The sequence below is a fragment of the Balaenoptera ricei genome, chromosome X (assembly GCF_028023285.1).
Source record: "Balaenoptera ricei isolate mBalRic1 chromosome X, mBalRic1.hap2, whole genome shotgun sequence".
Lineage (NCBI taxonomy): Eukaryota > Metazoa > Chordata > Mammalia > Artiodactyla > Balaenopteridae > Balaenoptera > Balaenoptera ricei.
Window position 1 is genome coordinate 119419555 of NC_082660.1, and position 27643 is coordinate 119447197.

Sequence of the window (27643 nt, forward strand, 5' to 3'; positions counted from 1 at the left end):
TGATGTGTGAGTGGAATGATTGGGAGTTGGCAATTATTAGCAAGGAGGAGAGGAAGAAGGTAGCATAGTCTGTGGACCAGCAGAATGGACGTCATCTGGGAGTTTGTTAGAAATGCCTGATCTGAAGCCCCACCCCTGACCTACTTAATAGGAATTTAAACAAGATCCCAGGTGGTTTGTATGCATATTAAATTTGGGAAGCAGTAGTTTAGTTGAATGACATGGACCTCAAAGGTGCAGAGCTTTTTACAAGGGAATGGAGAATTAATGGCTCAACAATGCTGTCTAGCAGAACTTTCTGCGATGATGGAAATGTTCTATATTTGCACTGCCCAATATGGTAGCCACTAGCCACATGTGGTGATTGAGTGCTTAAAATGGTGTAGTGCCCTCCTATATGTTAGAAATGGACAGGAGTAGCCAGAATTAAATCTTACATCTTATGTTTCCCCCCCGTTGGCCTGTGTTTAGATAATAGGTATATCCTTTACTTTTTTTTTTTTAATAACTTAATTTATTTTATTTATTTATTTTTGGCTGCGTTGGGTCTTCGTTGCTGCGTGCGGGATTTCTCTAGTTGCGGTGAGCGGGGGCTATTCTTCGTTACGGTGTGCCGGCTTCTCATGACAGTGGCTTCTTTTGTTGCATAGCACGGGCCCTAGGCGCACGGGCTTCAGTAGTTGTGGCTCGCAGGCTCTAGAGCACAGGCTCAGTAGTTGTGGCTCACGGGCTTAGTTGCTCTGCAGCATGTGGGATCTTCCCGGACCAGGGCTCGAACCCGTGTCCCCTGCATTGGCAGGCGGATTCTTAACCACTGCGCCACCAGGGAAGCCCTTTTATCTTTTTTTAAAGCAATATTTCAAAAATGTCAAATGTTGGCAATAGCAAATAGCTTTAGCTTGTAACAGATACCAGTCTGTATTTTGTAGAAGTACTTTAATATGATAATTTGTCATCACTAAACATATGACTACTTATAAGGAACTGTGATTACAAATGAATGGTGGTTCTTTTAAAATCATTTTTATTAAGGGTATTAAGGTCTTTTTTTTTTTAATTTTTATTTATTTCATTTTTGGCTGCGTTGGGTCTTCGGTGCTGCACGCGGGCTTTCTCCAGTTGTGGCGAGCGGGGGCTACTCTTCATTGCAGTGCGCTGGCTTCTCATTGCGGTGGCTTCTCTTGTTGCGAAGCACAGGCTCTAGGTATGCGGGCTTCAGTAATTGTGGCATGCGGGCTCAGTAGTTGTGGCTCGCGGGCTCCAGAGCACAGGCTCAGCAGTTGTGGCACACGGGCTTAGTTGCTCTGCAGCATGTGGGATCTTCCCGGACCAGGGCTCGAACCCGTGTCCCCTGCATTGGCAGGCGGGTTCTTAACCACTGTGCCACCAGGGAAGCCCAAGGTATTAAGGTCTTTGCATTTAATAATTTATATGGAGCAAAGTAATCTGTGAAGAGATAGAAAACAGTATCTAGAGTAGATGCTGGGTGCTAGATATTCACAGTAAGAATGTGTAGAATGTAAGTCATCATCACAAACATAACCTCAGCTCAGTTTAAATTCTTAATTGTAAGGAGCCAAACTTGTGGTTTATTATATTTCTTAAATTACCCAATATAGAATGTTTTGCATGGGATGGGTATTCAAGAAATGTTTGTAACTTCTTCATTTTCTTTGGCTTGAAACTAAGAACCGTATTTAGCGTGTCACTTGTTTTTGGGTGACACTTCTTGTCCTGTAGCTTCTCTTGTGCCGGGTGTCAGTAGAGAAAGATGAATTAATAAAACAGGGTTTCACTCTGGGGTGAGTTACACAATTTAGCGGCAGATATGTGACTAACTGATTAAAATACAGTGGTGATACATGGAAGTACTTAGAGATAAAGGGGCATCATGTTTGCATCTACTCTTTAACCTTTCAGAAAAAGGTGTATGGATAGAGAGAATGAATGATAAAGCATATGTGGTAAGATATTAACATTTGGGTGAAGGGTATATAGGAATTTTTTTTACACATTTTTATAAGTCTGAAATTAGTGATAAGTGCCACAATTACAGTGACCATAAAATCCCAGGTGTTCTGAGACAGTGTAAACAAATCAGGGACTTGGTGGAGCCCCTAATGGACAGTTTGGGAGCTTTATTAGAGGTGCTTCTCAAATCATATAACTCAGTTTATGTTTCAGGAAATAATTATATTGGAAGTGTGTTGAAAGTGTGTTGTCATTTATGTAGATTCAAGCCTTTGCCTGGTTTAATAGTCCCTTAATTTTTTCTTTCCATTGTTCTTTTTCTCTAGATTATGTTGCAGTTTCCAATCTTCATTACTTTTATTAAATGGAAGTTTAGGGAGATTTTAATGTGGGATCAAAGTGTTAAAAAACGTTTTAAGTTTAGGTGCATTGAATACATTTATTAGGTACTGGACAGGCAGTTTTGTACACTGGTTGAATATGGGCTTTGAATTCAGATGTATATTTGAATCTTAGCTCTGCCACTTACTAGTCACGTGATCTTGGGCAAGTTATTTAGTATCTCTTAGAACCTTAATACTGCATCTGTAAAATGGGGATTAAAAAAACCCCACCTTGTAGGATTATTGTAAGAATTAAATGAAATGATGCATGTGAAGCTCTTAGAAATGTGCCTGGCACATAGTAAGTTGCTCAGTAAATACTACATTCTGTATCATTATGGTTGTAACCATTATTCCTTGAAAACTCTACCTACCTCTCTTACCACTCATCTTTTCATGTGCTCTTCCTTGGAAGATAATAGAATTTAAACTGTGTGATTTAACTTGGAAAATTTTAGTAATGTATTCATACTGTGCTCTTTGCTACAATTGACTCCATATTCTCTCTTTGATTCACCAGATTTGTTGACTACCCATGTGCAAAGTGCTGTGCTAGGCACTATTTACACTCATCATTGTTTTAGCGCACTTTACAACCTTTCATTATAGGAAGTTTGAAACATACGCAAAAGTATGTTTGAAAAAAAGCCCCAATTCACAGAAAGATAGACAAGATGAAAACGCAGAGGGCTATGTACCAGATGAAGGAACAAGATAAGACCCCAGAAAAACAACTAAATGAAGTGGAGATAGGCAACCTTCCAGAAAAAGAATTCAGAATAATGATAGTGAAGATGATCCAGGACCTCAGAAAAAGAATGGAGGCAAAGATCGAGAAGGTGCAAGAAATGTTTAACAAAGACCCAGAAGAATTAAAGAACAAACAAACAGAGATGAACAATACAATAACTGAAATGAAAACTACACTAGAAGGAGTCAGTAGCAGAATAACTGAGGCAGAAGAACGAATAAGTGACCTGGAAGACAGAATGGTGGAATTCACTGCTGTGGAACAGAATAAAGAATGAAAAGAAATGAAAACAGCCTAAGAGACCTCTGGGACAACATTAAACACAACAACATTCACATTATAGGGGTCCCAGAAGGAGAAGAGAGAGAGAAAGGACCTGAGAAAATATTTGAAGAGATTATAGTCGAAAACTTCCCTAACATGGGAAAGGAAATAGCCACCCAAGTCCAGGAAGTGGAGAGAGTCCCATACAGGATAAACCCAAGGAGAAACACACCGAGACACATAGTAATCAAATTGACAAAAATTAAAGACAAAGAAAAATTATTGAAAGCAGCAAGGGGAAAACGACAAATAACATACAAGGGAACTCCCATAAGGTTAACAGCTGATCTTTCAGCAGAAACTCTACAAGCTAGAAGGGAGTGGCATGATATACTTAAAGTGATGAAAGGGAAGAACCTACAGCCAAGATTACGCTACCCGGCAAGGACCTCATTCAGATTTGATGGAGAAATCAAAAGCTTTACAGACAAGCAAAAGCTAAGAGAATTCACCACCACCAAACCAGCTCTACAACGAATGCTAAAGGAACTTCTCTAAGTGAGAAACACAAGAGAAGAAAAGGACCTACAAAAACAGACCCAAAACAATTAAGAAAATGGTCATAGGAACATACATATCGATAATTACCTTAAACGTGAATGGATTAAATGCTCCAACCAAAAGACACAGGCTCGCTGAATGGATACAAAAACAAGACCCATCTATACGCTGTCTACAAGAGACCCAGTTCAGATCTAGGGACACATACAGACTGAAAGTGAGGGGATGGAAAAAGATATTCCATGCAAATGGAAATCAAAAGAAAGCTAGAGTAGCAATACTCACATCAGATAAAATAGACTTTAAAATAAAGAACGGGGCTTCCCTGGTGGCGCAGTGGTTGAGAATCTGCCTGCCGATGCAGGGGACATGGGTTCGAGCCCTGGTCTGGGAAGATCCCACATGCCGCGGAGCAACTGGGCCCGTGAGCCACAATTACTGAGCCTGCGCGTCTGGAGCCTGTGCTCCGCAACAAGAGAGGCCACGATGGTGAGAGGCCTGCGCACCGCGATGAAGAGTGGCCCCCGCTTGCCACAGCTAGAGAAAGCCCTCGCACAGAAACGAAGACCCAACACAGCCATTAATTAATTAATTAATTAATTTTAAAAAAGAAAAAAAAAAATAAAATAAAGAACGTTACAAGAGACAAGGAAGGACACTACATAATGATCAAGGGATCAATCCAAGAAGAAGATATAACAATTATAAACATATATGCACCCAACATAGGAGCACCTCAATACATAAGGCAACTGCTAACAGCTATAAAAGAGGAAATCGACAGTAACACAATAATAGTGGGGGACTTCAACACCTCACTTACACCAATGGACAGATCATCCAAACAGAAAATTAATAAGGAAACACAAGCTTTAAATGACACAATAGACCAGATAGATTTAATTGATATTTATAGGACATTCCATCCAAAAACAGATTACACTTTCTTCTCAAGTGCGCACAGAACATTCTCCAGGGTAGATCACATCTTGGGTCACAAATCAAGCCTCAGTAAATTTAAGAAAATTGAAATCATATCAAGCATCTTTTCTGACCACAACGCTATGAGATTAGAAATGAATTACAGGGGAAAAAACGTAAAAAACACAAACACATGGAGGCTAAACAATACGTTACTAAATAACCAAGAGGTCACTGAATAAATCAAAGAGGAAATCAGAAAATACCTGGAGACAAATGACAATGAAAACACGATGATCCAAAACCTATGGGATGCAGCAAAAGCAGTTCTAAGAGGGAAGTTTATAGCTATACAAACCTACCTCAAGAAACAAGAAAAATCTCAAATAAACAATCTAACCTTACACCTAAAGGAACTAGAGAAAGAAGAACAAACAAAACCCAAAGTTAGTAGAAGGAAAGAAACCATAAAGATCAGAGCAGAAATAAATGAAATAGAAACAAAACAATAGCAAAGATCAATAAAACTGGGCTTCCCTGGTGGCGCAGTGGTTGAGAATCTGCCTGCCAATGCAGGGGACACGGGTTCAAGCCCTGGTTTGGGAAGATCCCATGTGCCACGGAGCATCTAGGCCCATGAGCCACAATTACTGAGCCTGCGCGTCTGGAGCCTGTGCTCCGCAACAAGAGAGGCCGCGATATTGAGAGGCCCGCGCACCGCAATGAAGAGTGGCCCCCACTTGCCGCAACTAGAGAAAGCCCTCGCACAGAAATGAAGACACAACACAGCCAAAAATAAATAAATAAAAATTTAAAAAAACAACAAAAAACAAAACAAACAAAAAAGATCAGTAAAACTAAAAGCTGGTTCTTTGAGAAGATAAACAAAATTGATAAACCATTAGCCAGACTCATCAAGGAAAAGAGGGAGAGGACTCAAATCAGTAGAATTAAAAATGAAAATGGAGAAGTTACAACAGACACCGCAGAAATATAAAGCATCCTAAGAGACTACTACAGGCAACTCTATGCCAATAAAATGGACAACTTGGAAGAAATGGACAAATTCTTAGAAAGGTATAACCTGCCAAGACTGAACCAGGAAGAAATAGAAAATATGAACAGACCAGTCGCAAGTAATGAAATTGAAACTGTGATTAAAAATCTTCCAACAAACAAAAGTCCAGGACCAGATGGCTTCACAGGTGAATTCTATCAAACATTTAGAGAAGAGCTAACCCCCATCCTTCTCAAACTCTTCCAAAAAGTTGCAGAGGAAGGAGCACTCCCAAACTCATTCTATGAGGCCACCATCACCCTGATACCAAAACCAGACAAAGATACTACAAAAAAAGAAAATTACAGACCAATATCACTGATGAATATAGATGCAAAAATCCTCAACAAAATACTAGCAAACAGAATCCAACAACACATTAAAAGGATCATACACCATGATCAAGTGGGATTTATCCCAGGGACGCAAGGATTCTTCAGTATACGCAGATCAATCAACGTGATACACCATATTAACAAATTGAAGCAGAAAAACCATATGATCATCTCAATAGATGCAGAAAAAGCTTTTGACAAAATTCAACACCCATTTATGATAAAAACTCTCCAGAAAGTGGGCATAGAGGGAACCTACCTCAACATAATAAAGGCCATATACGACAAACCCACAGCAAACATCATTCTCAATGGTGAAAAACTGAAACCATTTCCTCTAAGATGAGGAACAAGACAGGGATGTCCACTCTCACCACTGTTATTCAACATGGTTTTGGAAGTCCTAGCCACGGCAATCAGAGAAGAAAAAGAAATAAAAGGAATCCAGATTGGAAAAGAAGAAGTAAAACTGTCACTGTTTGCAGATGACATGATACTATACATAGAGAATCCTAAAGGTGCCACTAGAAAACTACTAGAGCTAATTAGTGAATTTGGTAAAGTTGCAGGGCATAGGATTAATGCACAGAAATCTCTTGCATTCCTATACACTAAGGATGAAAAATCTGAAAGAGAAATTAAGGAAACACTCCCATTTACCACTGCAACAAAAGGAATAAAATACCTTGGAATAAACCTACCTAGGGAGACAAAAGACCTGTATGCAGAAAACTATAAGACACTGATGAAAGAAATTAAAGATGATACCAACAGATGGAGAGATATACCATGTTCTTGGATTGGAAGAATCAACATTGTGAAAATGACTATACTACCCAAAGCAATCTACAGATTCAGTGCAATCCCTATCAAATTACCAATGGCATTTTTTACGGAACTAGAACAAAAAGTCTTAAAATTTGTATGGAGACACAAAAGACCCTGAATAACCAAAGCAGTCTTGAGGGAAAAAAACGGAGCTGGAGGAATCAGACTCCCTGACTTCAGACTATACTACAAAGCTACAGTAATCAAGACAATATGGTACTGGCACAAAAACAGAAACACAGATCAATGGAACAAGATAGAAAGCCCAGAGATAAACCCACGCACCTATGGTCAACTAATCTATGACAAAGGAGGCAAGGATATACAATGGAGAAAAGACAGTCTCTTCAATAAGTGGTGCTGGGAAAACTGGACAGCTACATGTAAAAGAATGAAATTAGAACACTCCTTAACACCATACACAAAATTAACCTCAAAATGGATTAGAGACCTAAATGTAAGACCAGACACTATAAAACTCTTAGAGGAAAACATAGGAAGAACACTCTTTGACATAAATCACAGCAAGATCTTTTTTGACCCACCTCCTAGAGTAATGGAAATAAAAACAAAAGGGACCTAATGAAACTGCAAAGCTTTTGCACAGCAAAGGAAACCATAACCAAGACGAAAAGACAACCCTCAGAATGGGAAAAAATATTTGCAAATCAATCAACGGACAAAGGATTAATCTCCAAAATATATAAACAGCTCATGCAGCTCAATGTTAAAAAAACAAACAACCCAATCCAAAAATGGGCAGAAGACCTAAATAGACATTTCTCCAAAGAGGACACACAGATGGCCAAGAAGCACATGAAAAGCTGTTCAACATCACTAATTATTAGAGAAATGCAAATCAAAAGTACAATGAGGTATCACCTCACACCAGTTAGAATGGGCATCATTAGAAAATCTACAAACAACAAATGCTGGAGAGGGTGTGGAGAAAAGGGAACCCTCTTGCACTGTTGGTGGGAATGTAAATTGATGTAAATTGAATGTGAATTGATACATAGTGTTCCCCACTATGGAGAACAGTATGGAGGTTCCTTAAAAAACTAAAAATAGAATTACCATATGATCCAGCAATCCCACTACTGGGCATATACCCAGAGAAAACCATAATTCAAAAAGACACATGCACCCGAATGTTCATTGCAGCAGTATTTAAAATAGCCAGGTCATGGAAGCAACCTAAATGCCCATCAACAGACGAATGGATAAAGAAGATGTGGTACATATATACAATGGAATATTACTCAGCCATAAAAAGGAACGAAATTGGGTCATTTGTTGAGACGTGGATGGATCTAGAGACAGTCATACAGAGTGAAGTAAGTTAGAAAGAGAAAAACAAATATCGTATATTAACGCATATATGTGGAACCTAGAAAAATGGTACAGATGAACCGGTTTGCAGGGCAGAAATTGAGACACAGATGTAGAGAAGAAACGTATGGACACCAAGGTGGGAAAGCGGCAGGGGGTGTGGGGGTGGTGCTGTGATGAACTGGGCGATTGGGATTGACATATATACACTGATGTGTATAAAATTGTTGACTAATAAGGACCTGCTGTATAAAAAATAAAATTAAGTTAAAAAATTTTTTAAAAATGTAGGGACATGAGGAGAGCATTAAAAAAAAAAAAAAAAGCCCCATCACCCAGCTTTAGCAACCATCAGCTCCTGGCCAGTCTTGTTTCATCTATACCCTTACCCACTTCCTCCACCTGGATTATTTTAAACTAAATCCCAGCTATCATATTTCATTTTAGCACACTTAATTAAGAATAATATATTTTACGTATGTTACATGTTTATATAGGCATATGTATATGCATATGCCTAAAAGAAATCATTTATCTGATAACTTTACTGGAAAAGCAGAGTTTGCTTGTGACCAGGGGCATGCAGAGCAAATGCTCACCACGTTCCCATTGGAGACGGCAGGGCAGATGACTTCCAGTCTTGCTTTTGTAGCTGCCCTAAAGATTCAAAACAGATGTGGTAATGCTTACCCCAACTTTAATGCTTGGCCTTTTTCTTAAAAAAAAAATTCCGACAAATGTTTATTGAGTGCCTGCTGGGTGTGGGCACATTGGGGAGTTTAGAAAAGAAGCCCCTTGTGGACAAAGAGCTTACAGTCTACACAAGGTATGACAAGAGTAATAACAATTGAATAGAATTTCATAGTCTACAAAGCGCTTTTCTCAAACATTTTCTTACAGCAGCCTTTTCAGGAAGGTGTTCTTATTAGTCCCATTTGATATACCAGGAGACTTGTGAGTGTTAAGTAACTTCACTAAGTTAAGGCCTAGAAAGTGGCAGACTTCAGACTTTCTGTCCAGGGGTCCTTTCTACTTCATACTGTTAAGTGATGTGAGAATTTAGGAGAAGGAAGGAAATGGGGCTTAAACCAGGAAGATATAAGATGAGGAAAACATTGATTAGGAGGGAGAAGAGAATTGGTAAAGGGACAGATAGGGCTTATACAATACTAGGAGGAGGGGAGAGTTGGTCTCCTGGTAAGTTGGTCACCCCCCTGTCGCATAGGGGCGATCAGAAGGGTAACAGAGAAGGGCCTGGCCATTCTAAGGTGACATGGACATCTGTACTCATAAAGGTGGGGAACACTTGGTGGCACAGGAAAGGATGACAACCTTATTTTGCTACCTACCTTATGAAGTCTGGATTTTTAGAAATTGTAGTTGTGAATACAAGGGTAAGGTTTTATTTTCTCCCATATTCTTTTGTTTGAATAGGTATATGAACATTGTACAAAAATCAGCAGTACAAAAGAGTGTAGACTGTAAGCAAGCTTTCCCCTCATCCTTGTCCTTGTATCTCAGTTTCCAGAGTTTTTTGCTAAAAGCAACATCTACTGTCAGTTTCTTTTGTGTCCTTCCAGAGCAATGCATACATAAGCATATGTATAGCTACCCTTTTTCTAACTTGCAGGAGCATATGAAGATGTTTATTTCCATGATAGTGGGTATTACTACTTCCAAAGCATATAGTGACTCACTGACATGTGTTTGTCCCAGCTCTGCTACTCCCTAGCTTTGTGATCTTAGGCAAAATTATTTAACTTTTATGAATTTACTTATCTATAAAATGGGGGATGGGGATGGTGACTGATACATCCTCATGGGGCTGTTTTGAGGTCGAATGAGATAATGCATGTAAACTGCATAGCACATCTGGTATAGTCAAAACTCAAAAAGCTCAAATGTTAGCTCTTATATTTTGGGTATTTGCATTTGCATATTAAATGGAAAAGGGCAAGATGCAGAATAGTATGCTTAGAATGCCATTTGTTTGTATATTCTTTTAAAACAGATTTGCATATGCATAGAAAATAATAGCTGACATTTATTGAGAGTGTCTTATGTGCCAGGCCCTGTTCTAGATTAAGTACTTTACAGGAACTAACTCATTTAATTCAAGAACCCTCTGAGGTAAGTCTCAGGTCCAAGGACACAGTCTGTGACAGATCCAGGATTCAAAACCAGGCTCTCTACCCTTGAGATTGAGAAAAGAAGCGTTAACGATACCTTGAGAGGGAGGGAGTGAGTATGCAGAAAGGGAAGCAAGGAAGCTAGGGCACCAGCTGGGAGTGCAGAGCTGATGGAATTGGAAGGTGGAAAGGAAGGTTTTCCCTACTTTTATGCAGATAGTTCTTTTATAATTATTACTAAAAATAACTTTTGAGAATGTTAAAACATTTTCACAGTTTTGAATTGGAAAAATAAACAATAAGTAACCATGAAAAATTTAAACAAAGGTGCTGTGACTAGCTTCATACTCACATTTTCATGTGCAAATAATTTTCAAATATTTTCTAGGATGAATTCCCAAAGATAAAATCAGTGGGTCAAAGGGTTTAATCTTTTTAAGGTTCTCAATACGCATTGCCATATTACTTTCTAGAAAGATTGTACTAGATAATGTTCCTGTCAGCAGTGGCTGACTTTACCCCCTCCTTTCACCACATTGGATGTTATAAATTCTTTTAAATACAAACGTAGTACATAGCCCATTGTTAAAAAAATTAAAATAGTACAAAAGTACTATTAAAATTAAAGTAATTCAGAAAGCCCTCTATTCACCCCAAAATCCCACTCTCAGTAGTAGTAGAGTTCCTACTACTAACAGTTCGTATATCTTCCTAGAACCTTTCTTACATACGTACAATCTTACATATGTATGCATATGCGCACTATTTGTAATACAATGGCGTTATAGTATACAGAGATAATGTTATGCAACTTTTTTTAAAAAATAAATTTATTTATTTATTTTTGGCTGCGTTGGGTCCTTGTTTCTGTGCGAGGGCCCTTTCCAATTGCAGCAAGTGGGGGCCACTCCCCACCGCGGTGCGCTGGCCTCTCACCGCCGCGGCCCCTCCCGCTGCGGAGCACAGGCTCCAGACGCGCAGGCTCAGTAGTTGTGGCTCACGGGCCTAGTTGCTCCGCGGCATGTGGGATCCTCCCAGACCAGGGCTCGAACCCGCGTCCCCTGCATTGGCAGGCGGACTCCCAACCACTGCGCCACCAGGGAAGCCCGCAACTTGTTTTTTTCATTCCGTGATGTATCAGACACCCTCCTCTGTCTGTGCATACAGATCAACCTCATTCTTTTTAACAGTTGTGTTACATCCCATAGAGTAAATAGAACCATAGTTTATTTAAGGATTTATCTTAATAAAAATCAGTTATATCTATTTTTTTCACATACAAATAAAACTGCATTGATCTTCCTTATACGTATGTGCTTATGTACTTATGCAAGTGATTCTATAGGATTAAGTCCTAGAAATGGGGATGCCAGGAGAGACTCTGTGCATTAAACATTGGGAATAAGTACTGTCACATGTACCAACAGTGTATGAGAGTGTCCAGTTCCCTACAACTGTGCTGGATATTATCAGTCTTATAATTTTTACGAATCTGATTATCTCACTTAATTTCCATTTCTCTTATCATTAGTAAGGTTGTGCTTCTGCCCATGTTTTTTCAGTCATTTATATTTCTTCTGTGAATTGTCAGTCCTATCCTTTGAACGTTTTTCTTTCAAGGTTCGTCTTTTTAAAATTGATGTGAAGTGCTGTCTGTAAAATATAGATATTAATTCCCTGCCACTAAATGGCTTCTTAGGTGTCCTAACACCAAGATTATAAGAAAAATTCTCTTCCATTTTCTTCTGTTACATTTCTGGTTTGTTATTTTATTAGATTTTTTGGATCCGTCTCTAATTTTTTCATATGGTATGAGAAAAGGAATCTGAATTTTTAGAAAATGGGTACGCAGTTGTGCCATTATGTCTCTCCGCCACTCATTTGAAATGCTACCATTATCATACTCTGATTTCCCATATGCATGTGGGTCTCTTTTCAACCTGGCTTTCTCTTCTGCTGACATGTGTCTATTCCTATGCCAGTGTTTTAACTACTGTTGCTTTATGGTATAGTTTGATATCTTTTTTTAAAAAGATAGTCTTGTGTATTATACATTTACTCTTCCAGAAAACTGTGGAATCAACTTTCAATTCTGTTTTATCAGCATTTCATTAAATTAGGTTAGCAAGAACTGATACCATTCTAATGTTGATCCTATTCATCCAGAAGCATGGCTTATCTCAACATTTTTGTGGGGCTTCTTTTATATTTGTATTTCTAACACATTTTTTGTTGGGTTTATTGTAGTTTTTTACAACTATTTAAAGACTGCTATTTTGATAGGTGAAAATGATGTATCACTTAATTTACACTTCTTTGACTTAGAGACGTCAAATTTTCTAAAAGTGTATTTATATATTTATTTTAAAGTTTATTTACTTTGGCTCTGTTGGGTCTTTGTTGCTGTGCACGGGCTTTCTCTAGTCGCGGCGAGCGGGGGCTACTCTTCATTGCGGTGCGCAGGCTTCTCATTGCGGTGGCTTCTCTTGTTGCGGAGCATGGGCTCTGGACGCGTGGGCTTTAGTAGTTGCAGCGCGTGGGCTCCATAGTTGTGGCTCACAGGCTCTAGGGCGCAGGCTCAGTAGTTATGGCGCACGGGCTTAGTTGCTCCACGGCATGTGGGATCTTCCTGGACCAGGGATTGAACCCGTGTCCCCTGCATTGGCAGGGGGATTCTTAACCACTGCGCCACCAGGGAAGTCCGTAAAAGTATATTTAACTACTTATGTTCTACGAATTATTTGATCATATGCTTCACCCATTTTTCTGTTGGGGTCTTAGTCTTTTATGAGCTTATCAGATCATAAAGATACTAATCCTTTGTCATAAGTACAGCAGATATTCTTCCAGTTTGTTTGCCTTCTAATTTTATCACTTTTTTTTTACTTTCAGAAGTTTAAAAGTCTAATATAGTTAAATCTGTCAATCTTTTGTGATTTTTTTTTTTTACTATTGCTGTTAAAGTCCCCTAAAATTTTATACTGAACGATTCCATATTTAGGATAGACAAATACGCCATCTGGAAAACTAGCCATGTTGGCCTGATAATGGAATCAGTTAAGTAATCTCTTTATAGGTGTTTAACAATGTAGTGTTATTATAGTGTTAGTGATTGTTTTCATTGTAAATAACAGAATATTATGTATATCACGTATATGCTGTAGTATATATCAGGATGATTGGAACATTTGGTTATGATTTTTCATTTTAATTTTTGGCACATGCAAGTAATTCTAATAGCTTTAATGAAATTCTGTGTCTTAAAAATTGTCAGATTGAATGTTTAAAGTAGGTGGCATGTTCTGATGTGAAATTTGCTATAGTGTTAAGATCAGAATATATCTTTAATTGACTTGTCTGTCTTCACAGGGAGAGTTATTCACATGAATTTGTCTTATTGCCTATAAAACACTATCCACTTTTACCTTCCCCCCGCCCCGCTTCTTCCCTTAAATCCTACCACAGTTAGGTGAAGTTACATTGATATAAATTTTTATTAACTGTTTTGCAAGCGGTCTAATGCTCTCAGTTCCTGGAGTTTATATATTCAAGTATACTGATTAAATTACCCTTTCCTTATCATAATGAATGTGCTTTATTGCTTAAAAAAACCCTTTAAAGTATTTATTAGGAAAGATCAGCATCTGAGAAGAGGAGTTGATATGCTTTCTCATGGAGAAATTAGTCTGTGGAATTATAGTCGATAATTTATGGTAAAAGAAAAAACAATGTAGGTATTAGAGCTATGCCTAAAACCTTCTATAGTTTGACACTAAGACAAGTGAATATTTGGTTTTTATACCTTTTGGAACACTAGGTACATTGTCTTATATACAGTAGGCCCTCAATAAATATTTTTAGTGAATAACCAAATGAAGCACCTCTATTAATGGTAGAAATACTTTTCAAATTACTGGGAAGCACAGTTCTAAAACTTCTACATAAATTTTGTTTAATCCATTAACGTATACACAGACAACCTGCACCATAGCTTTTCTACCACTTATGTTAGAAATTCCTTTTATACTTAATATTTGTTTAATTACTTGATCAGTTGGTTAGTTCATTTGTAGATATCTTCCTTGTTGAATTTGATCTTTTGATTTTCATGATAGTTTAAAGAGCTATCTAGAGCAGTGCTATCCAATAGAACTTGTCTGTAATGATAGAAACATTCTATATCTGTGATGTCCAGTAGAGACTCAGCTTGCCACATGTGACTAATAAACACGTGAAATGTGGTCAGTGCGACTGAGAAACTGAAGGTTTAATTTTATTTAATTATAAATGACTTAAATTTTAAAAAGCCACATGTTGCCAGTGGCTACTATATTGGACAGCACAGATACACCTACTTTATTTTCATTTAGCTTTCCAAGTTATAGCAAGTTTATTTTCTGGGTAATTGTTCTGATTTCACCAACAGTGTGAGGTAAACCTCTTTGAAACCTATGGTAAAAAAAAAAAATTATACAAGATCTAATTCTAAAAAATTCCCTTATTAGAGTTTGGAAATGCTTATTGAATTATGTGCATAGTTAAGATCACAAAACTCATTTTCATAGAATTATAACTTTGATGGAAATAATTAATTTTACAGTGATTATAGTAAAACTATCTCTTTGTACTTGATTTTTGTTGCATTTATATGAAATGTTAGGCCACTGTATCAAACATACCACAGATCATTTCTCCCCATATCTTGAGGTGATTTTATTCTAAGGAGAAACATATGTTCTAAGGACCCATGAACTAATGCTTATTTTAAGATTGGTCCGTGTAAAGCTTTTGTTCATTTTTAAGCAGCTGATCTAGAAGAAAGTTTTAACGAACACGAACTGGAGCCCTCATCACCTAAAAGTAAAAAGAAAAGTCGCAAAGGAAGGCCGCGAAAAACTAATTTTAAAGGACTGTCAGAAGATACCAGGTCCACATCCTCCCATGGAACAGATGAAATGGAGAGTAGTTCCTATGTAAGTAGAAAAATGTTGGATTCTTACTTTTTGTTGCACCATGAATATTTCATCTGAACTGTGTTGATAGGTAAAGTTAATCATTTGAAGTGTTAACTAAGCTTGAGGTACTGATAGCATATTTTCATGGATTTTTTTTTCAAGTTTTTCATTTTCTTTTACATTTGCAGAGAGATAGGTCTCCACACAGAAGCAGCCCTAGTGACACCAGGCCTAAATGTGGATTTTGTCATGTAGGGGAAGAAGAAAATGAAGCAAGAGGAAAACTGCATATATTTAATGCCAAGAAGGCAGCTGCACATTATAAGTGCATGGTAAGTATGGTTCTTTTTATGTGCTTTTAAACCCAAGTTTTGGAAAGCATTTAGCTAGTAACCAAATATAGAACTTTCCTCCCCAGCATTAGTGTTTTAGAATTATGAATAGTGTGTCCTATAATCTCAAATCTTTTTTTAAAAGTATAATTGACTTACAATATTATACTAGTTTCAGGTATACAACATAGTGATTCGATATTTTTATACATTACAAAATGATCACCACGATAAGACTACTTACCATCTGTCACCATACAAAGTTATTACAATATTATTGACTCTATTTCCTATGCTGTACATTATATCCCCATGACTTATTTATTTTATCACTGGAAGTTCTATAATCCCAAATCTTCATAAACTCTAGATTTTAAAAAATACAGCCTTTATGATTTAGTGCGATTTAAAGTAATCCTAATTATAGTTACTATGTTCCAGATAATCCATAATTAATGATTTCATAACTGTAAAAATTTCAGCTTTATAAACTTGTCTTGGAAGCTATGTTTGGCCTCCACTATAACCTCGTAAAAGTCTTTCTTATTGTACTTCATATACTATATTGCAGTTATTCATTTATGAGCCTCTTTCCCCAATAGACTCTTAAATTCCTTGAGGGTAAGAACTATATCTTATCTTTGCATCCTTAGATCCAGGTCTGACATATAGCATATGTAAACATTTTTGAACTAGATTGTATTGAATTACTCATCCCATTTATGATTAGGTTTTAAAAGATTATATTATTTAAGGAATTCCCTGGTGGTCCAGTGGTTAGGAGTCCATGCTCTCACTGCCGAGGGCCCGGGTTCAATCCCTGGTCGGGGAACTAAGATCCCACAAGCCACATGGCATGGCCAAAAAAAAAAAATTTTTTTAAATTATATTATTCATATCAGAGGTTCTTAACCAGAGATGCATATCAAATTTACCTGGGGAGCTTTTTCCATAATATGTACCCTTGGAGTAGATCCCAAACATGTCTAGTTTGAAAAAAAAAATCTCTAGGTGATTCTCATCTGCATCTATGATGGAAATTTGTCATTTTAAACTATTTTTGAAACTGTGGAAATGTAAAATAGTTGAGATGACAGGGTGACACTGCTGAACTCTCCTTGTTAAATGAAGCATTTAATCTTGGCTCCACACTGGCAACCTTAGTTTTATTCCATTGTCCTTATTTTGGGTTATATTTTAATCAGACGTGAATAGATTAAAAAATATTTGAGTCAGTACTTGATTATTAAGGAAAAGTCATCTTTCTCAGGATATTAAAATAATGTAACATATTTGTTCTTATGTTGTTTAATCTTTTTCTCACAAGGATTCTGAATATTAAATGTTCCTGCATTTTTCTTTTCTAGTTATTTTCTTCTGGCACAGTCCAGCTCACAACAACATCAAGAGCAGAATTTGGAGATTTTGATATTAAAACTGTACTTCAGGAGATTAAGCGAGGAAAAAGAATGGTCTGTGCTTTTATGTTTATGCTTTGCAACATTACTCTTCTGACTTTGTGCTTTAAATTTAGAACACATCTCAAATTTATCCAGTCATCAAAAAATTTAATATAAAGTAGTTCATATGTTAAAGTGAAGTATATATTTGACTTATTGGTAATATAATAAAGGATGCTGATGTTACTGAAAGTTATTCCTCTTTCTATGTAACTTCATTACCTAAGACAATTATACTGAGATTTATACTTCAGGGTATTTGAGAGTCTTTTAGTAAAATAAATGAAGATGTGAACATGACACACCTTATTAAGTTTAAAATGTTAAATTGTTTAAGCTCGCTTAAAGAAAAATTCCATGACCCCAATAGAACATTGAGAATCTCCCCATGCTGTTATTTCGTTCTTTTTTTTTTAAATAAAAGGAGATTTTTTCAGAGCCTTCTGTTAAAGTTCACATACATAGTTATGTCTCTTAATATGTTTATCATAGCTTTAAAGTTTCCTTTATAAAATGTGCCTAAGTCTCATGTTTTTAAACATACTGAATTACTAATAAATAGCTTTAAGAAATAATGGCATCTTTATTTGATGACTTACTCCTTTACAGTTTGTGAATATTATAAAATGTCATTGGAATGCAGAATCTTTTCTTTAAGACAGCAGTTGTCTCTAGAAATGACTTTATTTAAAAATTTTTTTATTGTGAAAATTTTCAAACATCAAAATTAGAAAGACTAGTAACACACGTCTATCCATCACCTTGACTCATCAGTTATCAAGAATTTGCGGCACTCGTTTCATCTATGCCTTTTATTCTTGTTGCTTGAAGTATTTTAAAGCAGAGCTGAGACTTCATATCATTTCACCTCTACATATTTCAGTATGTATCTCTTAAAAGTTGGACATTTTCTTACCTAACCACAATGTCATTACACCTTATAAATTAACAATGAGTCTTCAGTGTTATTTAATACCTAGTTCGTATTTCCCCAATTGTCTCAAAACTATCTTTTTTAAGTTGGTTTGTGTGAATCAGAGGAGGTTCACATATTACATTTGGTTGTTATATTTCCCTTAAGTAATCTAGGGCACTCCCTCCTCCCTGTCTTTGTTGTTTCTGTTTTTGTTTTGTTGTATGCCATTGACTTGTTGAAGAAAACAAATTAATTGTCCTGTAGAATATCCCACATGTTTTATTTGTCTGTTTGCTTTTTCACAATGCTATTTAACTTGTCCCCCGATCCGCCAGATTTTCTTTTAAAGTGGAAGTTAGATGTAAAGGCTTGATTAGATTCATTTTCAACATTTTGGGGGGTAAGAACACTTCACAGGTGGGACTATATCATCCATATTTTTATCACATCAGACGAGTCATAATGTCTGACCTTGGATTCAGGTGGTGAGTTGATCCCTCCGTTGTGAAGCTCCCCTTCGATCTTTCATCTAGTGGTTTCAGGCATTGTTGATCTTTGTCTGAATCCATTAGAAATGACTTTTTTTTTGTGGAACTGCATTTTTGAAGGTATAAAGATTATTGATGTCATTTGTTCCATTTAAATCCAGTTCAGTTTTTTGATACTTTGATTACTCTTCTAAAAATGAAACTCCTTTAAAACAGAATGTGGAGTACTAAAAAAAAATAAAGGGGAAAAAATCACTTCATCGTATGTAGCGCAATGTTGTGTCATACAGCTGAAGTCAAATAGGTGACTAGGATAACAATTCACATTCTCTTGATCAACTTATTTACCTCTGCACTGTTGAATCTTAGTGTCAGCACTAACCTAGCATTTCCCCAAGTGTGCTCCAAAGGAAATCAGTCCATCGGGATGCTCTCCCACTGCTCCAAAGTTAAAAGGGCATCTGGAGTTCAATAAACTTGGGAACTGTTTACTATACCCTCCTTCCCGGAGGAAGGCTGTCAGAAGTTCTGCAATCAAGTAATCTGTTGAAAACTAGCATTTCTCAAACTTCTTTGACTCTCAAACCCTTCTGCCAACAATCACCTTAAGTCTTAAAAAGATGTCAGCCCCTTTAGTCTGTTTGTGCCCTTTTGCCTACTTGGTAGCAATCCCTCTCTGAGGGGCATTGCTTTCCTATCTTCTCATTCTTCCCCCCAGTCATAACAGGAAAGGAACTGATCTCAGGGAGGAAAAGAAGCCAACCTCTAAAATATAGAATATATTTGTGTGTGTGTGTTTGGCAGTATTAAGGAGTGTTCCCTTTATGTTTCGATGTCAGCTCTCTGATGGTTAGTAGAGTTAAATAATGGAAACATCAGGGGTGACTACATATTACAAAGTCTATCAAAGTATGATTTAAATTGCAGCGTTATTTAATATATATGCTATACAATAAGTTCAGTGCACTCTTTTTCAATAGAAAAACTGGCTGTTTTCTTTGTAACGTGGACTGTTTGGCTGAAATAGCTAAAATAGAAGAAGTAAGATTGCATAAACTTTGAAATACTGCTTATGATTATTCTTTCTCTTCCCTTAAACAGAAATGTACACTTTGCAGTCAGCCCGGTGCTACTATTGGATGTGAAATAAAAGCCTGTGTTAAGACTTACCATTACCACTGTGGAGTACAAGACAAAGCTAAATACATTGAAAATATGTCACGAGGAATTTACAAGTAAGAGAACAACAATTGTTCATTTTCCTAAACTTGTCAGTAAGTAACTGCCCTTAAATAGATGACATTAGTTTACTTGCTCACTCTTCTTAGGTGGTGTTTAGCCAAGTGTAGAATACTAAGGACTCTGTATAAGAAATGAGTACTGCAATTGACATTTTCCTCTGCCTACACATCCCTGGATTAGCATTCATTCAATCAGTATTTTTATGCTTCCTATGTGCCTGGCGTTGTGCTAGGAGCTGGGCATACAATAGTGATCAAAACAGACAGAGACAGTGTCCTCATGAAAGCTTACAGTTTAGTGGGAGAGAGATATATCAATTAAATGGTCACATAAATATACAATCATAAACTTCGTAAGTGCTATAAAAGATCTGTTACAAAGCGCTGTGAGAGCATGTAACAAGGAGGAGCTAACCTACTAGTCTGTAGTGGGGCAGTGTTTAGGAATTTCCTCAAGGAAATAGTGCTTGAGCAGAGAAATGAAGGGCGAAATGAATGTGGGCATTGGGAAGGCGTTCTAGGCAGAGAGAACAGCGTGTGCAAGGCCCTAAGATGGGAGAGAAACAAGGGTGCAAATGAGGGGGTGGGTGGTAGGAGGCTACTGCTGAGGGTCCAGGTGAGAATTGTGGGTAACTTAGAATAGGATGTAGTTGTGAAGGCAGAAGTTGAAAGATACACTTGGAAGACTGATGAAAGAGTAAAGTTTGGAGATTTGGGATTACGTTACCCTCTTTTTTATGGCCCTCCACTTACCAGTGCTGCGTTGGGCTAGTGTTATCAATGTGAATCTACAATGGTTCCCTTTGTTTAATAGAATGGAGAATAAGTTGGTAGAGATCCCTGAATATTTATTTGGTTTGCCTTTGCAAGTTGTAAAGCACTTCCTTGCTCTCACGTTCCCAGCGTGCAATAAACCGGTGGTGACTCAGGGTCTACTATTCCATGGACAAAGCAGTTTGTGTAAGCACTCACCAAGTCATTTGGGTGATTGCATGAGGTGCTAATGCTGTATTATAAAATTGGCCAAACTTTGCTTAATAATAAAGGCACATGTTTTTCAAGTGAGTTCTATCAAGCCTTGAAGGAACAGATAATTCCAATGTTATTTAAAGATGTCCAGCACATAGCAAAAAATGGAAAACTTCTTGGTTCGTTCTGTAGCACGTGCATAGCTGTGACACCAAACCTAACAAAGACAGCATTTAACAACAAAAATTTTAAAACTAGAGACCAGTCTTAACTCTTATAAATATATGTACCAAAATATGAAATAAAATATTAGAAAATCAAATCCAGGGCTGTAGTCTAACAATTTAAACATTATTCAAAATTAGGAAATATATAAATGAGACCTGTTACAATTAATAAAGAAAAATCCTAGTGCTTTCCTAGTGGATAGTGAAAAGACATTTGATACCATTCAACATCCATTTCTGAATTTTAAAGTAAGGTAGCAAGAGTGCTCTTGGTGGTAAGCTAGGAGTCTTAATAGAGTGTTAAGTGAGACAGAAATGGCAAACAGCTATTTAGTGTTAAAGTAAATGGACCATGGTTCTTAGCCAGAGCTGAGCCTCAGAATCGCCTGGAGGTGGATAGGGCCCTCTTTAGAAATGTTCATGCCTAGGCCCTACCCTCAGATTTAAATTCAGTGGGTTGAGGCCCAGACCATGTATTTTGATGACTCTGCAGGTGATTCTCAGGTTCATCTCTAATTGAGAACCACTATATCAATACACTTTCATTCAGATCAGGAACAAGACAAGGGTGCCAACTGCCAACGTTACTTTCACTCTTTTTCTGGAGGGTTAAGCCTGTGCAACGAGAAAAGGAAGGAAAATGTATATGTTGTGAAGGAGAAAAATAAAATTGTCAATATTATTGATATTACTGTCTACCAAGAAAATCCAAAGAAATCAACTCTGAATTTATTAAAATTTATAAGAGCTCAGTAAGGCTGCTGAATATGAGATGAATTTTTAAAAACAATTCCAGTAATAACTACTTAGAAAATGTAAAGGAAAGATGTCTATCCCACCACACACACACACACACACGCACACGCACACACACGTGCATACACATACACCAATGGTGAACCTTTTTTAAAAAATAGCATTTTACATAGGACCCCAGTGAATGATGAAATATATTATGTTCCTTGATAGACTCAACTTTGAAAGATACCTATTCTCCCCCAAATTAATCTATATACTTAATACAATTTTAATGAAATCCAACTTTTTGACATTTTTATCTAAAAAAGTAAATGTGGTATTATTGTCTATTAGTAATGATTGTTACCTTACATAACAGGAAAAGAAATAGAAGCTTAAACAAGATAGAAGTTTGTTTCTCCCCTAAAAGACGTCCGGAGGAAAGCAGTGCAGATGTGGTAGGCAGCTTTTCAGTGTTATCATTGGCCCCCATTGGCGTCTTTCTGCTGTCTCCTCCTTGGGCTTCCTTCCATAGGAAGCAGGAGGAAGCAGGGGCAAAGGAAGATGGAAGGACAAAGTAGCTGTTGCTCCAGCTGAGTCAGGCTTTAATCAGCCTTCCTGGAAGTTCCATACATGCTTCTGCTCAGCATCTCATTTGCCAGAATTTAGTCACATGTCCAAAGGAGGCTGGGAAATATACTCTTAGTGGACACATTGCTACCCAAACAAAATATGGTTTAGTACTACGGAGGGTGGGGAGGGATAGATATTGGGGTAGCCAACTAGTCTATCACATGAAGCCAAGAAAATTTTTAATGCAATTGAGAGGAGAAATCCCCTGTTAGATATCAAAGCCAATCATATAGTAATTAAAACAGTGTGATACTGGCCCAGTGTTAAAGATCACAGACGATAGATCCGTGCCTTTGTTGGAATCTTATAAATAATTATGGTAGCATTTTATATATGCGGAGACAGAATGGATTAATTCAGTACCTGATATCTATACAGTTGGCTCTCCATTTAGAAAACAGTCTTGACCCAGGGAACTCTACTCAGTATTCTCTAATAACCTATATGGGAAAAGAATCCAAAAAAGATTGGATATACGTGTGTGTATGTATAGCTGATTCACTTTGCTGTACACCTGAAACTAACACAACATTGTAAGTCAACTATACTCCAATAAAAATTTAAAAACAAAGAAAAAGAAAAGAAAACAATCTTGAGTATAGGTGGCCTTTCTAAGCATGATAGGGAACTCAGAACTTTTATTTGACTACATTAAAATTAGACTACCTAAAGAGAACTCCAAATCATTAAGAAAAACACAACCCAGTTTAAAAAATGGGTAAAGGATGTGAACAGGCAGTTTATAGAAGAAATAGCCATGGGTTATAAGCACATGAAAAACTGTTCAACCTTATTAGTAATGAAGCAAATGCAAATTAAAACAAGATCTTACCAATTTTGGCAAAGATGAATAGGATTTAGACTATCTACTGTTAGCTAGGTTTTTGAGACACAGGCATTCTTATTCCATGTTAAGGTTGAATATAATAAATTGGTACAACTTTTTAGGAGAGCAATTTATTATTGGAGAAGGAAACCTTAAAATAATGTATATCTTTTGCTACTAGTCTGCTTGTAGGGATTGAGCAGACAACAGTGCAGAGATATATGTGCAAGAAGTGTCATCGCATTATCGTTAGTGATAGTGGCAGCACCCACTAGGGCATCTTCTTAGACTCAACTATACTTCAAACTGACAAGATTACCCCAGATGGCATCAGTCTACTCAGGAAGGATATAGACAGGAACTACAGCTTGCCAGCAGGGTGGCATCAAATATTCGTCTTCTCTGAGAGTCCTTGCAGCAGTCATTGTAGCAGTACAGCTCAGGTCCAATAAGATATGATCCACATTGGGGAAAAGCCTCATACCCCATTGGAGTCAGTACCTCTTAACAATACAGTCATATAGGCATACATAATTTTCAGGTTACATCACACTGAAAGAGGACCAAAGGTAAGACTTCTTATCAGAATATGCATATTTTTCCCAGTCCAGATACAGTCTACCAACTGGGGGGTAACATAGCTTAGTAAAATAGTTGACACACTAATTTTTGTTAAGTTGCTAGAGGAAGAGAGCTAAAGAGTTAACCAAAGGTGAAATTCTCATGTGGAATGGGAAAAGATTTTTAACTTTTCACCCACAATAGCAAAGAAAGAAAGAGAGAGAGAGGGAGGGAGGGAGGGAGAAAGAGAGAAAGAAAGGAAGGAAGGCAGGGAGGGAGGGAGGGAGAAAGAAAGGAAGGGAGGAAGGAAGGAAGGAAGGGGAGAGAGAAAGAAAGAAGGAAAGAAAGAAAATAATCAAATCAGAATTCTATCAGGAGACTTAGTAAATAAATTTTAGTACATACATGCATCTAGTGGAATACTATGCAGAAATTAAAGAATAAAGTAGACCCATGTGTAGAGTTGTGGAGAGGTATTTCAATGATTGAGTCAGGGGAAAAAGTTGCATAATTCTATTTTAGCATATAAAAAGTACATGTGTACACACATGTACAAGATATGTGTATTTTTTTATACATAGAAAATTTTCTAGGAGCATAGTCAGCAAACTTAATAGTTGTCATCTCTCATTCGTTGCATAGGGGTGGAGAAGAGGCAATTTTATATTCTCCTTTATATGGTTCATGAGCAATCCATTATTTTAAAAGTAGCCAATAATATTTTAAAATAACAGGCCCACTTAAAATATTTAGAATCAGATATGTGGAGAATTATTGTGTTTAAATTTTGACTTTATTTATATATTCTTTTCACAATAGTTATCCGTTTTCATTTCAGAAAAAGATGGAAAATGTAGATAAGAAAAATAAAACTAAATGTCAACTTTAATTCTACCACCAGAGATAATAACTTTACATCTTTTGGAATATTTTCTTCTAGACATTTGTGTGATTGTGTATATGTGTATATTTATAAAAACAAAACTTTCTTATATATACTCTTTTATAACCTGTTTTCCACTTACTATATCTTTAGTAGAGGCATTTTTTTTCTGTGATGTTAAACAGTTGTACATCACCATTTTAATGGTTGCATAGTATTCCAGTGTTATGGGTGTATTAGTTTGTTTAATCAGTTCCCTTTTTAGACATTTAGATGGCTTTTATTATTTAGCTGTTAGAAAACCATGTTGCAGTGATCATCTCTAAACAAAAGTATTTGGACTGGGATCCATGATGATTTGAAATGCTCTTTTTACTTTTTCACATTGAAATTTGTTTCTTAAATCTGCTTAGAAGTGGATTCCAGATTTTTTCATAGAGACCATGGAGTTCAAATGAGTCCGTAAGCAGGCAGTTTGGGGAGAGAAGAATGGACAAATGGGAGGAAATGCAAGGAGGAATATTTCTGAATGAAGTGGCTTCCTTCCCTCCTACATGTGACTTGCTTTCTTTCTTTACCAGCCCTTTCTGGATCCTGAATATATTCATATTAAAAAGGCGAGGGAAGATTATATAGTGATCTGTTTATCCTGTTTTATTGTCTTTATTGTATTTCTGTTTTACCATAAAACAGTAAGTTCTGTGCCAGCAGAGATCTTGTTTGACTGGTCAGCACCTGCGGCTTTGGTGTCCAGACAGGTGAAAGACACATAATAGGCCTATGGGAAATAGTCCTTGAGTGAAAAATAATCCCATAAAAAGATTAAAATTTGTTCTAACAAGAAAGGGCTCATCCTTTTAGATAAAACTCTGTTATAAAAATTTCTAAAAGTCCACAAAAATAGAAGAGTATAACAACCCCAGTCTCAGCAGGTACCAACTTATTGCCACGGTTGTTTCATCTACATTTTTTTTCTTTCTGAGGTATGTTAAAGCAGAATCCCAGATCTCCTGTCATTTTATCCTTACATACTTTAATATCACTATGCTATCATCACATCTTATAAAATTAACAGTAAGTTCTTAGTATCATCTTATACCCGGTTCACTTTCGCATTTCCCCAATTGTCTTGAAGATGTCTTTTTAGACTTGATTTGTTCAAACCTCAATACATGCAAGGTCCTTACATTGCATTTAATGGATGTCTCTTAAGTCTCTCTCAATATAGAGCAGTCCCCACTCCACCCTTGCCTTTTCCTCCTACCTGTTAAAGAACCCTGATAAGTTGTCCTGTAAAAGTCCCATATTCTAGATTTACCAATTTGCTTTTTCCTGATGTCATTTACCTTATTTCTCTACCCCTCTGTATATCCTGTAATTTATAAGTTGGCTCAAAGGCTTAATTAGATCCAGGTTATATTTGGGGGAAGATACTTCATAGGTGCACTATATAGAAGTGATATTTGATACTTGAGCTCATGATTTAAAAACTGATTCCTAACATGCAGTGTTTGAAGAGTAGAAATTCTCCATAGTTCTTTGAAAATGTTTTAAGAATAAAAAATGATGAGCAAAACTAGGTCAGAAGTCAGTTGTTATTGCTGCCCCCCCCCAGCCCCACCCCTGCCGTTTATTCTACTCACTTGTCAGAAACTTTTCATGTTAAACCTAGTCTTACATCATTTGTGGCAGATGAATTCCTATGTGATCATCTTTTATCCGTTGCTGACCACAAGAGGGCATCCACTGAACATTTTTTAAGCATTGTTCCATCTTGTCATCTTGTGTATAATTGACCTAAAACTGAGCTCAGATCAGCTCCCACCCTTCTTTGATTATTGTAGGGGTGGTTAACTATAAAAAATATATTGTTGTGTATACAGTAAAGTGGCCTAAACCTTTGTTCAAAATCTCCTGCATTGCTATTTTCATTAAAAACAATGAATTTCAAGTATATAGTGTATATACCCAAGTAAAAGGTTGTCGGAACAGCATGATGTCAAAGTATCCCTCCAGAGATGGTTTGTTAATTTCAAAGAGGGAATACTTACCCTTAGGATAGAGAAATCTGGCCATTTCTACCACCTTAAGCAAGTGAAAACAGCCCACTCATAGCAGGACATTCTGAAATTGCATGCATCCTGAGGTATGCAGGATTACCTACAAAGTATCCTGGACTAACAAAGGAAAGTTGAACCTAAACTTAACCAAGCCCTTAGACCTTGTTTCTAGTTTACAGGAAATAAAGGGTGAGAGAAAACCAAATAAAACATTACCGCAGGGACTTCCCTGGCGGTCCAGTGGTTAGATCTCGGCACTTTCACTGCCGTGGCCTGGGTTCAGTCCCTGGTCAGTGAACTAAGATCCCACAAGCCGTGCAAGCCGTGCACAAGCCGTGCAGAGCGGCCAAAAAATGAAAAAAAAAAGTGTAAAAAAGACTCTTAAAAAAAAACAAAATGAAAACATTACCACAGTTAGATAAATCCAGAATGTGGTGTAGTTGACGAGGCATATGGTCTGACTCTTCCCAGAAAGTCAGTGTCATGGGAGAAAAAAGAAATTGAAGGAGCCAGTCTACATCATGAGAAACATAGCTAAATGCAATACCTGGAAAACTGTTAGGTGACTCATAAAGGTGTTCTAGTAAAGGCCAGGACACTAACGATGGAAAGGTACTTGAGGAGTTTGAGTAAAATTGTTTCATGAAATGTGAGCAGAAAGCAGCAGCATATATACAATTTATATTATTTCCTAAAATGTGCTTTGAAATTATGTATATGAAACATTATAGAATTTCATTATTTCATATATATACCTAAAAGTTGATATTTTCATGTTAGCCAAAAACTTTTTTTAGTCTCATTGGGCAAAGTGAGGAATTG

The 27643-nt window shown here is 36.9% G+C and overlaps 1 protein-coding gene across 8 annotated transcripts in view; it reads left to right on the forward strand.

Moving 5' to 3' along the window:
• PHF6 (PHD finger protein 6) overlaps window positions 1-27643 on the forward strand; it is a 51862-nt gene that overhangs the window by 20483 nt on the left and 3736 nt on the right. For 4 of the 8 annotated variants that reach the window (XM_059911364.1, XM_059911362.1, XM_059911363.1 and 1 more), the window contains 5 exons: window positions 15336-15505; window positions 15676-15819; window positions 17187-17291; window positions 18054-18161; window positions 19785-19918. In XM_059911364.1, the coding sequence (XP_059767347.1) occupies window positions 15336-15505; window positions 15676-15819; window positions 17187-17291; window positions 18054-18161; window positions 19785-19918 (661 nt within the window). The remainder of the gene's footprint in view (window positions 1-15335; window positions 15506-15675; window positions 15820-17186; window positions 17292-18053; window positions 18162-19784; window positions 19919-27643) is intronic. The other 4 variants (XM_059911368.1, XM_059911369.1, XM_059911365.1 and 1 more) reach the window with 3 other exon arrangements.